Genomic DNA, 14,927 nt, shown 5'->3' with positions numbered 1-14,927 from the left:
CAGTTGTTGAACTTTTACATATTTCTATCGAGATCCCTTGATCGCCTAAAATTCTTTTAAATATGTTAACATAGTTGCATATACTTGATATTCGGTTCACTTTGAGTGGAGGGTTGCATCTGAGACATTTAAGCCAATTGTTACTCTTTGCACAACTGCTGCTAATGAAGTCAATTATAACTGCAGTTGCAAAAATGCCTCCACAGTTAACATATTTTAAGGCATGAGTCGCACATTCAACTTTTCTGAACTATATAACTGGACTTTATGTTTCATGTCCATTTATAGCCAGTCCCTAACAGAAGTCCAAAAGATCTGATATCCCAAACGAAAATCTACAGCTGCATCTACTACTGTAAATTGCAAGAGTTTAAAGCTGACTGTGACAACAAATGAATGCGAGTCTGTGACTGTTGCAGCAGCTAACATTTGCATTGCAGTTACAGTTTTCAGAATAAGCGATAATTTCGCTTGGTTATTTTGTTTCACAGAAACTTGCAAATGCAGACTTCCTCTATAGTTACCTTTATTTGGCTTGGCTTAGGACACTGTCGGACTTCTTGGTTAACCGTATAGAAACTGGGTCAACATCAATTGTTTAACATCAGCATATGTTTTTAAGCTCCTTTAAGGAAAGCAGGTCCTAACTAAACTTCTTTTTTGGCACTTGAGCAAAGAAAATACTTTCAATCATTGTAACGATTGTTTATAATAAATAGTAATTTGAGCTTTCACTTACATCCAGTTGAGCAACATTCTAAACCCAACAAAATGTCCATGCATGTAGTAAACTGTTATGCATAATCAGTGTAACCTTTGAACTTGAGCCGCATGATCTAGATTGAGCATTGAATGGATACAAGTTATCATTATTTCATGATAACGTGTGCCTTACAAGGACAGGAGTGTCAAGTTCTTTTGAAGTGTTCCTAGTCATTAAAGGACATGACATTGAAGCTCCAGGTAACACTGGAAGGCACATCTGTTTAGGAGCTTGAAGACCATAATAGTTTGTAATAGGAGAAAAGAAGAGCATAACTCTTCAAAGAAGGTGGTGGAAGTTGGTGGTGTTATAGGATGATAGGACTAAGGGAATTTTGGTGAGTCAAGATAAATAATTTGAGGCTTGATGTAACCTGATTTTAGATTATGAGCTTTTCGACCATAGACTGGTTCAGAGAAGAGAAGAGAAGAGTAGTAGTATAAGGGGTAATTACAATATAAAAACCTTCTAACTTTAGTGTGTTTTGATGAAAGAAATCACTTGTATTTAAAATGAACAAAAATCATGAGATGTTTAAATTGCTTCCAGCACTAAACAGATGCAACGGATGTTAGAATAAATTATTTTATGTCAAGCCGAAATATCGGAAATTATGTGGCCCCGTATTATCAAAAGGAAGTAACAAAAGAATACTCTGTGCGACGTATTAGCTGGTGAAGTGTATCATTCAAGTAAAAATCCTTCAAACATGCACTTCCTATTGGAATTCTATCAAAGATGAAGTTGTAGGAACTAGGAAGTGCCATTTTTTTATATGTTTTTCTCTACTTTGTAATAATCTGTTATTATTTTTCCAATCATCAAAGCCACTATCGTAGTCATTTATAGTAGATTTATCTAAAAACATTTGGATGAGATATAATTTTTCTTCAATACATTTCAGGAAAGGCTCCTTATTCATGTGTTATCACCCATGGATTTGTACTGGATGAAAAGGGTTCAAAAATGAGCAAGTCTTTGGGTAATGTCGTGGATCCAGATATTGTCATTGCTGGGGGAAAAGGCTCAAAGGTTTGGTTTCCATCAATAAAAATACTTATGGCAGTCTCTTTATTGGTCTACATTGTTTATTATGTTTTATTCCTTTACGGCAGGACGGACCCGGTTATGGAGCTGATGTCCTCCGTCTTTGGGTGTCGAGCGTTGATTATACAGTTGATGTATTGATTGGGCCTCAGATACTCCGCCAAATGTCTGACATATATAGAAAACTTCGAGGGACACTGCGATTTCTTTTGTCAAATCTGCATGACTGGAAAGTATGTTCAGGTTGTCAGCTGTAAATTCTTTTATTCTTCTACTGATGGTCGTGCAATTCATGATGTTTATGATATACACTTTCTACTACTGCCTTTTATTTTCTTGTTTATACACCAAGGAAAACTCTTTATTCCAACAGTCCTTCATTCCTTCTCATGCTTCCTGGTAATTTGCTTAAATTCTTGTGTTTTGTTATGGTAACATGTCGTTTTACCTGAGTATGAAAGTATAATGTAAGCTTTCATTTCCCTGACAGAAATTTTCTAGTTTTGTTTCTCTCTGCCTAAATCATTTTCCTTGCATCGCGTCTAGATATCTTTTTTTTGTGGGGTTCAACATATGCATTTGGAAATAACTATTTATTTTATTCTACATTTTGCTATGTCATCTTCTTTTTACTATCTTGTAGCCTGAAAATGCCGTCTCATATGATGATCTTCCCAAGATTGACCAGCATGCTCTTTTCCAACTCGAAAATGTAGTCAGTTCCATCAAGGACAATTATGAAAGCTATCAGTTTTACAAGATATTCCAGGTAATTTTATACACTTTCTGTATTTGCAAGATTTGCTGAGATTAAATATTTTGGGCCAAAGTTCATAAATTCCAATGAATTTGCTAGACTCTCATAGCTCGATGTAGAAGGCACTTTTTGAATGAGTTGGAGAGCTGTTAAAATTTCTTTCTTGAGGAAATGGATGGGGCAATAACTTTTTTTTTTTGGTGGGCTTGGTTCACAGTTTATTTGATCACAATGTTGTTTATCTCCATGTCTTCTCATAGGAACTTCAGTTACCTTATGTTTATTCACTTGTGGCTATATTTTGTCCATGCGACTCTTTTCTATCATATCTTCCTTTTGATCAATTAATTGAATGTATCATTAGTTTTCCTGGTCTTCCTATTACTGAGGATTACCACAGGCTTCTGTTTTAAGGCTGTGAAGCCGTTAATCATCTTCTTGAACTTGTAGGATAACTCTGAAAGTCTGAAGACTTTAGCATCTACCTACACAAGTTATTTTGAGTGCTTTTGTCTAAGAGATTATGGGCTTCCTTGAGTTCTCGGAAATATTCATTTCTTGTTAGATACCCTACTTAAATATTGCCTTGAACTAGTTTTATGAATTACAGCTAGTTTGTCCTTATGTCATGTCCTCTTTGCCTTTAGTAAAATATAAAGAACTTGTAACTTTACATCATAAGAGATTTTATTGTATGCTTTTATTTTCTGGGAGTTGGTGTATCCATCTGCATCCGTAGGTATAAATCCGGTTATTATTTTCTTTTCAGCCATAGCGTCCAATTTTGTATTCTCAGTTCGTTAGAATAGAATCATTCATGGATCCTCCTAAAAACCTTTTACCTAGAAAATTAGGAATGCAAGAAATCTTCTATTATTTACCTTAGCCCTAAACAGGATTATCCCTTGTCATCTGAAGGATGTTCCTCTCCTTCCTTATCTTTTATCTATTCCAAACCCCAATATGTAGCTTCTATTGTCCTATTTTAACCTTTGGCTTCTATAGTTGCTCTTGCTTGTTTCCTCCTTCTATTGCCTTCTTCAACGTGTCTACCTTGTTTTCCCTGGAGTCTTTGGCCATTCCTTCAGTGCTATTCTTTGCTAATGTCACACCTAAGTGGATTTTGAAATTTTGGTGGCAAATGGCATATGCTTTTATTTGGATTCTCAGAAGGGTTGATGAGACCTTTAATGTAATTCTTTTGAGAAGGGTACATGATCCTAGAAACTAGAGAATATAACACATGACACTAATATCAATGCAACACGATGTTGTAAATCGTCGGGATAGGCAGGCACAAGGACATGACTACACATGTATTTATGTGTATTTATATTATGCACCATTCCATTGCGTTTAGGATATGTTTTGTTATCGTCAGAAGACAAGATAAAGTCTCAATAAATTTAATTCCTTCTCATCGAGTAACTAAATCAAACAGAATGAAATCTCTGAAAATCCAACCTGATATCTCCTCAATACAAGTCTATGAAGCCCTCACATGATTAGAAGGTGTTTTGGGTTTGTTATCATGGTATCCTTCTTATTTCAGATGATAATTTTATATGTCGAACTGACACATGGCTCTTGGTGTGTAACACTGGTTTTTAGAATTATAATTAAAAAAGAAAAGCGAACACCTCTCTGGTACACTAATTTTGGTTTCGTAGAATCCCACATAGTTCTGTAGCATCCGTATGTGCTGGACATGGAACTAGTTCGCAGTCCTTGCTTCATTCTGTGGACATATATATTGTCTGCTGTATTTTAATGGTGACTAATCTATGATGGAATAAAAAGATGTAGGAAGATAGGAATGACTAAGTTGAATATCTCTTTCTTACTCTATCTTTCCGAAGTTGGACTGGGATACATACTGGGTCATCCTTATCGTCATAGTAGACCTAATAAGTACTACTAGCTTAGGATCTGGAGATGTATGTCATAAAGTTCTAACCTGTCATTTAAGGTTATCAGCATGCTACTTTTTCTGTCAGATAAAACTCCAAATTTTCCCTGTTGTTATAGAGCAACAGCTGGAATTCCATAATTGTTGTCATCACTTTGTCAGACCTGATCAATCTTTGTTGGCGAAGAAATGAAAGGTTAAAAGGGGCTGGGTCTGATCTAATAGCAAAGAAGTTCTGTTTACAGAGTAAGGAAATAAGGGGATAAGAAATAATGCTTGTTAGTAATTAGGCACTCTGGGTAATGGGTAACTAGGATTAGATGGTAGATCATAAAGGCAACCATGACACGATCACTAATTTGTGCCCCCTCCCCACCCACCCACATCCTCCACACGTCGTGGAGAACTTGAATTAAAATATTGATGTGTAAAAACTAGCATCAAAATATATGATTTAGATATTTATATCAAAAACCAATTTTGTCATTTGTGCATCAGCATCCGGATATGGCCCAATTATTTAGAAGTATATGAATATTTGATGTCCATGAGCAAAGATATAACCAGCCAAGGGTGACGTGCATAGATATATAACCCATTGTCCACCTTGCTGGCATCAGAACATGAAGCATATCACCATGTTGACCTTGCTTGGCAGGACTGGATCGCCTCAAAACTAAATAAATAAAAATAAACTGCTGCCCTTTCATTATTTGATGGAATATTTGCTATTGGAAATTGCATAATATGGTATGGACGGATGTCCTATTGACTGCTAATATCAAGTAGATTTACGAGTTGCATTTTCAGACTGATGAGACACTTTAAACTTGTTGCAGCTTTTCATATGGGATGGAATAGGAAATCTGTTGCATAACTAATTTGTTTGTATTAGGCATGAATAGTTATTAGCTGATGCTTACAATTATAGGTTATTTTACCACGTTGCAGATAATGATTTCTTCAAAAGAACCTGTATTGCTATGTATAATCCCATGTTCTTACAGAAATTTATCTGATTAAGTATACTGTTTGTTATCATATTTGGTGTTCTGTTTTGCACACCAGTTTTCTCTGATAAATTTTGTTGTACCAGACAATACAACGGTTTGCAATTGTTGATCTGTCAAACTTCTATTTTGATGTGGCTAAAGATCGACTATATGTGGGGTATGTTTTTTTTTCTGGCATACAATATCTGTGCTCTCTCAATCAATTTTGGCCTTTATTTGTTATTTATCTGTGTAAGCTATTACATAATTGTTTTCCAGAATTTTACGAATATTATATCTAGAGTATTTTCGTAAGATTCGCAAGCTCTTGCTCAATAAGCATTGTCATAAATGAGGTTGAGGGCTTGCTCCTTTCATAATCTCTCATCTTCCTATTAAGGCTGCAGGCCGAGCTAATTGGAGCTGGAGCCAACAGGGAAGATGCTAAATATGAGCCAAGGGATGAAGTTTTTGGTTAGGGATTTCCTTAGCTAGGCCAAAACTCAGTATTTATGTTCAACCAAAAACTTGAGGCTTTATCTGGAATCATGTTAGGATTTGTTTTCTGAGTTTTCTTATATAAGATTGGGGGTCATGCCAGACAGTTGGGTTTCTCATTCTGTCTGACCTAATTGATCAAATTCATCACAATTAAATAATTGCAACTATTTTGTGATATGTACGCATGTGTGTCCGCGTGCATATATATGTGTGTATTTATGTTTCTGTGTGTGTGTTAGATGAGCATCAAACTTCTGCAGCTTGGGTTAGTTTCTTGCGAGATTCAATCCACTGGCACCCCTATATCCATTAATCAGAGTTGTACTGTAAAGCATGAACAAAAGTATAAATGTTTTCAGAACTCTAGAATCAAATCTGATTTTTCTACTAATGATTATGTGGCATTGTTAATTATCATGTATCATTTACTGCCTTGTTACAGAAAGTAAGTATTCCCTAACAAGCTGAACGATGTCTAGGACCTATCTTGAACAGATCTTACATGTTTCTTGCCTCTTAGTCCACAAGTTCGTTGCTCTTAAAGAGAATTGTAGATATTTATATGATGCTCACAGATAACAATCCTCTGATGTGCTAATCTCCCATACGGTACAGCCTGCTTATCTCCTTCAGTAATGTAGTCAAAAGATGGTCTAATTTCTGCTGAAGTTTGCACAAGGGTGCTCTTCTTTTGTTCTTCATGAAGTCAAATTACTTAATTATGATACATAAAGCTTCATACTTCATTCTCAGGATCATGTTAGTCATTATGATTATCCTTTACTCAATATAATGGAACGCCCTTCTTCTTGAACACTGAGGGTGAAATATATTGCCTTCTATCTTTTAGTCTTCTTATTTTGTAATTATGTCTTGTCAGGGGCTCGACTAGTTTTACTAGGAGGAGTTGCCAGACAGTTCTAGCGGAGCACCTTCTTTCATCAGTTCGGATAATTGCTCCAATTTTGCCACACTTGGCTGAGGATGTTTGGCAAAACCTTCCTTTCGAGCATGTTATGGAAGACGGTTCTGTTGCAAGATTTGCTTTTGAATTAAAGTGGCCTGCTGTAAATGAAAAATGGCTTGCAATGCCAATGAAAGATGTTGATTTTTGGAGGACAATTCTTGAGGTATGCAAATGTTTCCTTTCTTCTTGATCTGCGTTATCTTCCATGTCCTTAACGATTTAACCATAACTAGATGCCTCAATTTCTGCTATTGAGTAAAGCGAATTAGTGTTAGAATTTGGGATATAACTAATATGCAATGAAAACTAAAATAAATAGATTTAGATATAAGTTTATCATGTTATTAACTTTTGAAGGTTTAGTGGAATACTAAATCCTTTATTTAATACTAACTCTGAAAATCAACTACAAGTCTACAACAGTATGGACATTCTGAAATCAGGACATAAAGATTTTTATAATTCCTTATGTACAATTAACTAGTAAACCCATCTAAACAATTTTTTAGGTTCTTGACCTTTGTTTCTTTCACTTGATGCACCATATAAATGTCTTTAATAATTGTTTTCCAGTCCTCTTTGACTACATATTGTATCAGCTTTAGTATATTCTCCAAATTACAGAAAATTTGACTCTTTATTGTCAGCTAATGGGTTTTGTAAACTGAAAACAGGTATCCTAGCTTCCCGTGTTACTTTTGCGTAAAGAATACACTAGTTGTCATGCTATTTAGGACCATAATTCATGATTTACTTGAAATTGTGAATAGTTAATGATCAATGGGAAACCCCTATTTTTCTCTCTCTTCTTCCTTTCTTAGCAGAGGTTGTGGAGCAGCAAAAGCCAGCCTCGTCTCCTCTTTCCTTCTGACTTTCCTCTTCTTTTACTCTACAAATGGTGGGGATCTGAGCACGCCCCCATAGTAGCAATCTCACCTAGCAAGTTTATCCTTCATATGTTATAGTAATATTTGTTCACTTGTCAACTTTAAGTTGTCTCGAACAAGATTTAAGCTAGAATGCCAACTCTACACAAGCATTAAGGTTTTGAAAGCTTTGCTGCATCTTTTGATACTAAGGCTGTTTTTGGCAGCAGGAGTTAGCTTAGAGTAAAGGTAATGCTAGTCATTTGCAGGAGAAATCATCAGAGTTAGGAGGTTGAAGATTGTTATAATGTTTTCTGAAAACATTCATGTTAGTAAACCCTGTTTTTGAGAGAGATCCTCAAGTTATTTCCGTCTTTTATGAGTAATTAGTCTGACTCTTTACGGGACATATAAAGATTACCTTCTTATTCTCTTGTAAAAATGTGCAATTCCTTAACTCTTGTAGGCAAACTATGCTCTAAGCGTGGTGGTTCTTCTGAGTTCTTGGGTGGGTAAATTTTGTTGGAGCTGATGGGGTTTGACTTATAAATCTTTCTAGTTAAAGATTATGATGTGTCGTCCAATTGGAGGTCTACATTGTTGATTTCTACATAGAAAATTCCTTAGAACAAAATCAAATGTTTCAAAGGCTTTAAGTATGGCATAATTGTACAACTACAACAACGACAACACTAGCAATTGTAATTTATATAAGTAATTGCAATTGTAACATATAAAAACCAATGGCTGCATGCAGCAGTATATATGATCAAATCATATGGAGCTGCTTAATTGATTCAAAATGGTATTACTATTACAAGTTACATGCTCATATAAAAACCAATGGCTGCATGCAGCAGTGTATATGATCAAATCATATGGAGCTGCTTAATTGATTCAAAATGGTATTAATATTACAAGTTACATGCTCATATAATAATGGAACGCTAATAGAAAGGCAAGTATGACTTTATCATCTATCATTGTTAGTACATGGACTATTATGCATTGTTTCTAATATAAATTTTCAAAATGATATCAACTACAAGTAATGCTTATAACTTTTTTTAAAAAGTCATTGTAACTCTGCCAAGCAATATAACATTACATCTTGTTCTCAGAAGGCTATACATTATGATTATGGGATTTAATCTGTGAGTTAATCTTTTTTGCGTAACTACTACTGATGTTAGATCTTCTTCGACCAGTTGAGATCAGAGGTGAACAAAGTTCTTGAGAATGCACGAATTGGGAAGCTGATAGGTTCCAGCTTAGAAGCAAAGGTCTACCTACATGCTACCAATGCAGCCACTCTATTGAAATTACAGGAGATGTCTAAAGCCGCGAATGATGCTGACCAACTGCACCGTATATTTATAACATCACAGGTAAATCTAAGAATGATCATGTTATGATTCGATATCATATTTATGCTACTTATAAGCATGTTTTACCTTACTACCAAAAGGCGATCCAGAAGTGAGAGAGTTAATTCGAGATAAAGCATATGCATCAAGACTTCAGAATAACATCTAGAAAATGAAAACAGCCTGCATTACAAAATGTTTTTCTTGATGACCTAGTGTGAAATATTGGATCCCAATAGTGGCATGCATGTTTGCTTTCTTGCATATGTTTTTGTGGTATTTCTAGTTACTGAAATCTATTAACAAAATATGAATATTTCATTTCAAGGTAATATATATCAAGATTGATGTTGATAGGGCATACTAAATTCGGTAGTAAAAATGATTTCGAGGCACTAAAACAGGAACATCCACCCCCACCCTCAACCACACGACAAATACAACAAAATAAAAGAACCACCCGCAAAAAGAAAGGGAAGAACAGAAAATGCCAAATTTTCTTTGAATTTTTTTCTGACTGCGCGTGCAATTGTTGTGATGAAAACCTGCAGGTTGAAATTTTGGATTCTTTGAACGACGAAATGGTAGCGGAAATTCCGTATTCTGCTCAGCACAGTGACGATAAAGTAAGCAAGATATGGATCGGTGTAGCCCGTGCTGACGGCAACAAGTGTGAGAGGTGTTGGAACTATTCTTCACAAGTTGGTTCCTTTCCAGAACACCCCACTCTCTGTGCTCGCTGTTTTGATGTTGTTGACATCCAGCCGCTTCCAGCAGTGGCTGGGGTGAGTTGAAGTTCAATATGAAGGAGAAAATCATCTTTATTTACAAATTCATTATGAAAATTGGGGTCAATATCAATCAGATATGACCTCGATCAGTTTTCTGGACTGATTAAATCCCCTTCTATTATCATTGTTTTGTATATTATAAACCTGTAATAATCAGATTCCTCCCCTTTTTTTGGGAACGTACGTAATAGTCCACTGTAATTTGAACTTATTCTAGATGGACGCCATTCTTTCAATTCTGTCGACAGGGATGAAAAGTGTATTGTATCAGCACGAGATAGTAAATCCAACCCATTCATTGCTACTGCTTAACATCTAAGTTAGCGGTAGATCTTTTATTTTCTTTTTCCCTATTACTGCAGCGCTGAACAAGTACGTAGGGAAAACTGGGTTGCATGCATGAATAATTTGGGAGAAATAAGATTTGATAGAATTTTGATCATTCGGCGGAGGTGATATTTCTGTCTTGTGGATTTAGGATATTAGGCCCTAAAGACTTTCATACTTCGCGATTAGTCCCTCGGATCATTGAAGTCTTATATCATACCATTAATACCCTCAACTGAAGGGAATAACTTGAAGGGTTTTTATGATATAAGACCCCCAAAGATCTTCTTATTTCTAATGACCCCGCTCTGGGTATTGTCTAAATAGCACCCGCCCCTCCCCCCCCCCCCCCATCATGTTAAGTTGTTGGGAAACGCCTCGTTAGAAGTAACTATATGTCACTGTATGTGTAAATTTCTGTTTTTGGGATGGACCGTTATGCTCTTGATGGCAACAAGTGGCCAAATTGTTTACCCTTTTCTAATAGCCCCTCATTAGGGCTTGCGTTCTTGGAGTCTTACATTTGAGTCGAAGGGGTTTGGGAGGGTGGGGGGGGAACGGAGAAGGGGGGGGGGGGCACGACTGGATTTTTAAGAGACTGAGTTATTAGAGTTATTGAGCAAGGCTATTATTGTAATTTAATCTACATGGTTAAGGGCTAACCATGGTTGGGTAAGTCATTTGGATGGAAAACATCCATGAGTTTTCAACAACTTACATGTTTTGGGCGGGCTATTTACAAATATCTAGATTTTGGGGGTGTTATTTAGAAATAAGGAAGATTTGGGGGTCTTTATCATCATAAAAACCCTAGTTTGAAACAAGAAATATGGGATCTAGTATTTTCACTGATTTTATGACTACTTTTGATACGATATATATGAATTGGACAGGTAATAGCAATTTCAATGATTTGAGAGACTAATTTCAAATTATAAGTTCTATAGGGGCTAATATCAGGAGCTTTGCTCGTGGAGTTATCAATCGCCCTTTACTCCATTTGAAAAAGTTACTAGATTAACACACCACATGAGACTCGTCTAGACGGTTGAGAGGATTTAATATAGCACTTCTAGTCCTAGGTTCAATTTTGGACTGTTTATTAAAAAAAAGTTACTAGATTAAAATGTAAGACTCGTGAAGATGAAATAGACAGATGTCTTAGCTAGAATCGCATCAAATGAACAAACTAATAATGGTTTAGTAATTTGTTAAATTCTACAGCGAATTGAGATGCAAATGATCGAAGGGAATCTATACTATTTTTAAAAGAGAAAAAAAATGTCAAAACTTTTTCATACCCATTTTGCCCTTTACAAATTTCTTAATTCTAATTTTATCCTTTATGTTTGTCCAACTTTGCCCTTTTTCAGTAATCTTTGTTAATTAATTAATTAAATTAATAGTATTAGTATTATTAATTGTTATTACTAGATTAATTGAAAATCAAAACTTAATTAGCTAGGTACCTATCCTGTCCTATCCTATTTGATAACATCAAACTCTCTTCCTTCCCCTTGTTATCCGTTCTCACCCTTGCGCCTCTACTTCTCCCTCTCTAAATTAATTCGATGCTCGACCTCCTCACCTTGGGTGTGTTTGGATTTCAATGGGGTTAAGGGAAGTTAAGGGAAACTAGGTGAGAGAAGAGAAGGGAAGGGAAGGGAGTTCCCTTCCCCTTTGTCACACCTCAATTTGGGGGGTAACAAATTTTATATATACTATTAGGGGGTGAACTAAGGGGAACTAGGGTGAATAACTTCACCTCCTAAATGTTCCCAAACAAGGTGAATGGTTCCCCTAACTTCCGTTCTCCCTTATTCCCCTCAATCCAAACAAGCCCTTAGGTTCCTCTGTTTCTCAACGACAATCACTATGCCTTAATGATCCTCTACTCCGCCCTTCTCCCGCCCTCTCTAAATTGTTTTCTCCGACCAAACGGATTAATTAGGATGGAGCAGACGGTAGTCACTGGATCCTATTTGCAGGCATAAACAATCTCCATTTGCAAAATTATGTTGCAAATGCAAATTCTTTTAGATAAATGTGACTAGCCTCTTTTAAATTTTTTTTTTCTTCTAATTTTCAGCCGTGCAAGGATGCTCCAACTGTTAGTCTATCTTGCAATGCTTTCTTTTGAATTAATGTTTGTGTTTTGGTTATTCTCAGTAAGCTTATTTTTTTTTTTTCCTTTTTGCTCCCTCAAATAGGCGATAACCTTTTATTCTACCAATAACTTGGTGGTTGAGAACCTGAAGGTGAAGAATAGCCAACAGAGACTTGGCAGGTAATTAAGCAGTTGATTACTACATTGCTGATGCTTCCTCTTTAATTAAAGCATGTAGATGGACGTCGATTCTCAAGAAGACGATCGATTGTCTGATTACCTTTAGTCACCATAGGAAAAATAAGATCAACTTCAAGTGTATGTACTTTGCAATTGTGTATTGTATACATAACTAATTTTTATGTGCACCGAAGGAATTTGTTTGCCATATTTCTTCTCTCATCATTTCGTACTGGTTTAACAGGGAGGAAAAGGCTACGCAAGACACATTCGATTTCGAAATGTCGACATGAAGAATGTACAAAATCCAATATTCATAGATCAAAATTATTGTGACTCAGAAAAACCTTGTTATGAACAGGTAAAAGCCTCACTGCCTCTCTCTCTTCTCTCTCTCCTCTTTTATCTTCTCGCTTCTCTTATACGAAAGTTGTGTATTATGCAGAAATCAGCAATGCTCGTAAGTGATGTCACGTACAAGAACATTAAAGGAACAATTGCTTCAGATACAAAGATCGACTTCAAATGCAGCAAAAGTGTTCCATGCCAAGAGATAACATTGGAGGATATCAATTTAGTTAAAGCAGATGGAGGAATCACAAAAAGTCCATGTAGCAATGTGAGATGGTCACAAAAAGACAAAGCATATACCCAACCTGCCATCCTCAAGAAATGTCCTCATAATCTCCATCAAAGATAACAAAGGAAGCTCCATAAGGTTAGGTGAATTGCTGAACCTAGAAACAACTATGGCTTTTGGAATAAATGTTAAGTTCAAAACTAAAATTTCCTTTGTTCCTTCAGTTCATATACATAATAGAGTTGGTTTATTAAGTTTGCATCGATTCATTTGTTGTTCTATAGCTCAGAGGAAGGAATATCAACACAACAGTAAGTGAACATATTTGATGCCCTTGTTAGTGTAGATGGGGAAGTCACTTGTCCGCTGCATAGCAGGTGTAATTTATCAGAATTTGATTCTTGGATAGCTAAGATGAAATCTGTGTGTATTTGTGCATTCATGACTTGTTTTAAACTCCATACACCATTCCTAGATGTAGCGGAGCAGATCAAGCATATGTCAAAAAATTTTGATTTACTAATTTGTGAGTGCAAGCCCCTATTGACCGAAGTACAACACATAATTGCAAGTTTGTTTTGTCTTTATACCGTTTCTTTCTGTTAGTAACATGTATCTCTTGGACATCTCGTATAGGAGGCAGGTCCTGGTTGATCATAATATCATATAATATCTATATATGAGAAATTGCATGCAACAATTGTGCATTTTTATTTCATTGCTTCTATATGTCTATATTATGCCTTTTCTCAACAGAAAAGTATTTATTAGGGCAATCACTCCTTTGGAATGAGATTATAGATAGTTGTTACAAGTTTTACTAATGGGCATGTGAGGAATTGGTGTAGAGTTCTTGAAATGAAGCATTTTCCTAATTAATTTTGCACTGGAACGTCCACCTATGAAATCATGGGGGTGAGGTGAGAGCATGTTTGCTTCAATCTCAAGAAAGCAAATGTTCGTACCAAATAGGATAATCATATTTCTTTTCATTTTTATGAGATGACATCTATGGCCAAGCGTAACTTGTAGATAGATGTTATTGTTACAAATTTATTCTTGTCTGTATATCATTATCTTTTATTAGGAAAGATAGTTCAAATGAAATCTAACAAATGTTGCAAAGATGTTTTGAATATGAATATCTTCAAAGTAACTAGATCTGGTTTTCGATGGGTAGCGTGATTGAAAAAAGAAAATACAGTGTTAATTTTTACACGACAGGATTATTAGCTTTTAATTTTGGCTTAGTTATAAATCTCCATTGCACTTAGCAAATATACAGCATAAATTTTTACTATGTTGTCTTTGTTCTAGAAGAAAATTTTATGTAATTATATGTGATTGACTCATTGTTTTTGTAGGTTGAAGTGAATGACAAGGAGACTACCACTCTTTATAAGTTCTTGAAATCAAAGAAAATGAGTTTTTTTATGATGGCATCAAGTGGAATTTCACTAAGTTCCTTGTGGACAAAGATGGATAACCGTGGAAAGATATGCACTGACCACCTCACCTTTGAAAATAGAGGTATTACTTTGACAGTGTACTATATAATTTTGCTTTACTTTTATTTTTACTTATTATTGCCACTATACTTTATCTTCCAGAAAATAATACAGAGTCTTTTTGGGGTTGCATAAATTTAAGTGCCTTCTTTGAGGGACTATATTGCCGGTAATGCAAGTATGTGATCTTATATATGAATAAAGGGATGTTTCTTCTAGAAAACTTATATATTGCTAGAAATTCGTTAGCTTCTTGTTGTATGTA

General features: G+C 35.5%; 1 protein-coding gene and 1 long non-coding RNA gene across 3 annotated transcripts in view; both read left to right on the top strand.

Annotated features, from left to right (window-relative positions):
* Positions 1-10,272, top strand: part of LOC109837659 (isoleucine--tRNA ligase, chloroplastic/mitochondrial) — a 32,130-nt gene extending 21,858 nt beyond the window's left edge. For both annotated transcript variants that reach the window (XM_020405979.1, XM_020405980.1), the window contains exons 16-22: positions 1,668-1,795; positions 1,879-2,043; positions 2,454-2,579; positions 5,573-5,646; positions 6,850-7,099; positions 9,011-9,190; positions 9,721-10,272. In XM_020405979.1, coding sequence (XP_020261568.1) covers positions 1,668-1,795; positions 1,879-2,043; positions 2,454-2,579; positions 5,573-5,646; positions 6,850-7,099; positions 9,011-9,190; positions 9,721-9,963 — 1,166 coding nt within the window. In that variant the 3' untranslated portion in view covers positions 9,964-10,272. The remainder of the gene's footprint in view (positions 1-1,667; positions 1,796-1,878; positions 2,044-2,453; positions 2,580-5,572; positions 5,647-6,849; positions 7,100-9,010; positions 9,191-9,720) is intronic.
* LOC109836001 lies at positions 12,517-13,203 on the top strand. Its single transcript, XR_002245773.1, has 3 exons — positions 12,517-12,574; positions 12,819-12,935; positions 13,020-13,203. It is a non-coding gene; the product is annotated as an uncharacterized LOC109836001 (long non-coding RNA).

This window comes from Asparagus officinalis, chromosome 4 (assembly GCF_001876935.1).
Source record: "Asparagus officinalis chromosome 4, Aspof.V1, whole genome shotgun sequence".
Lineage (NCBI taxonomy): Eukaryota > Viridiplantae > Streptophyta > Magnoliopsida > Asparagales > Asparagaceae > Asparagus > Asparagus officinalis.
Note: the sequence above shows the minus strand (reverse complement) of the source record. Positions and strands in the feature narration are given on the sequence as shown.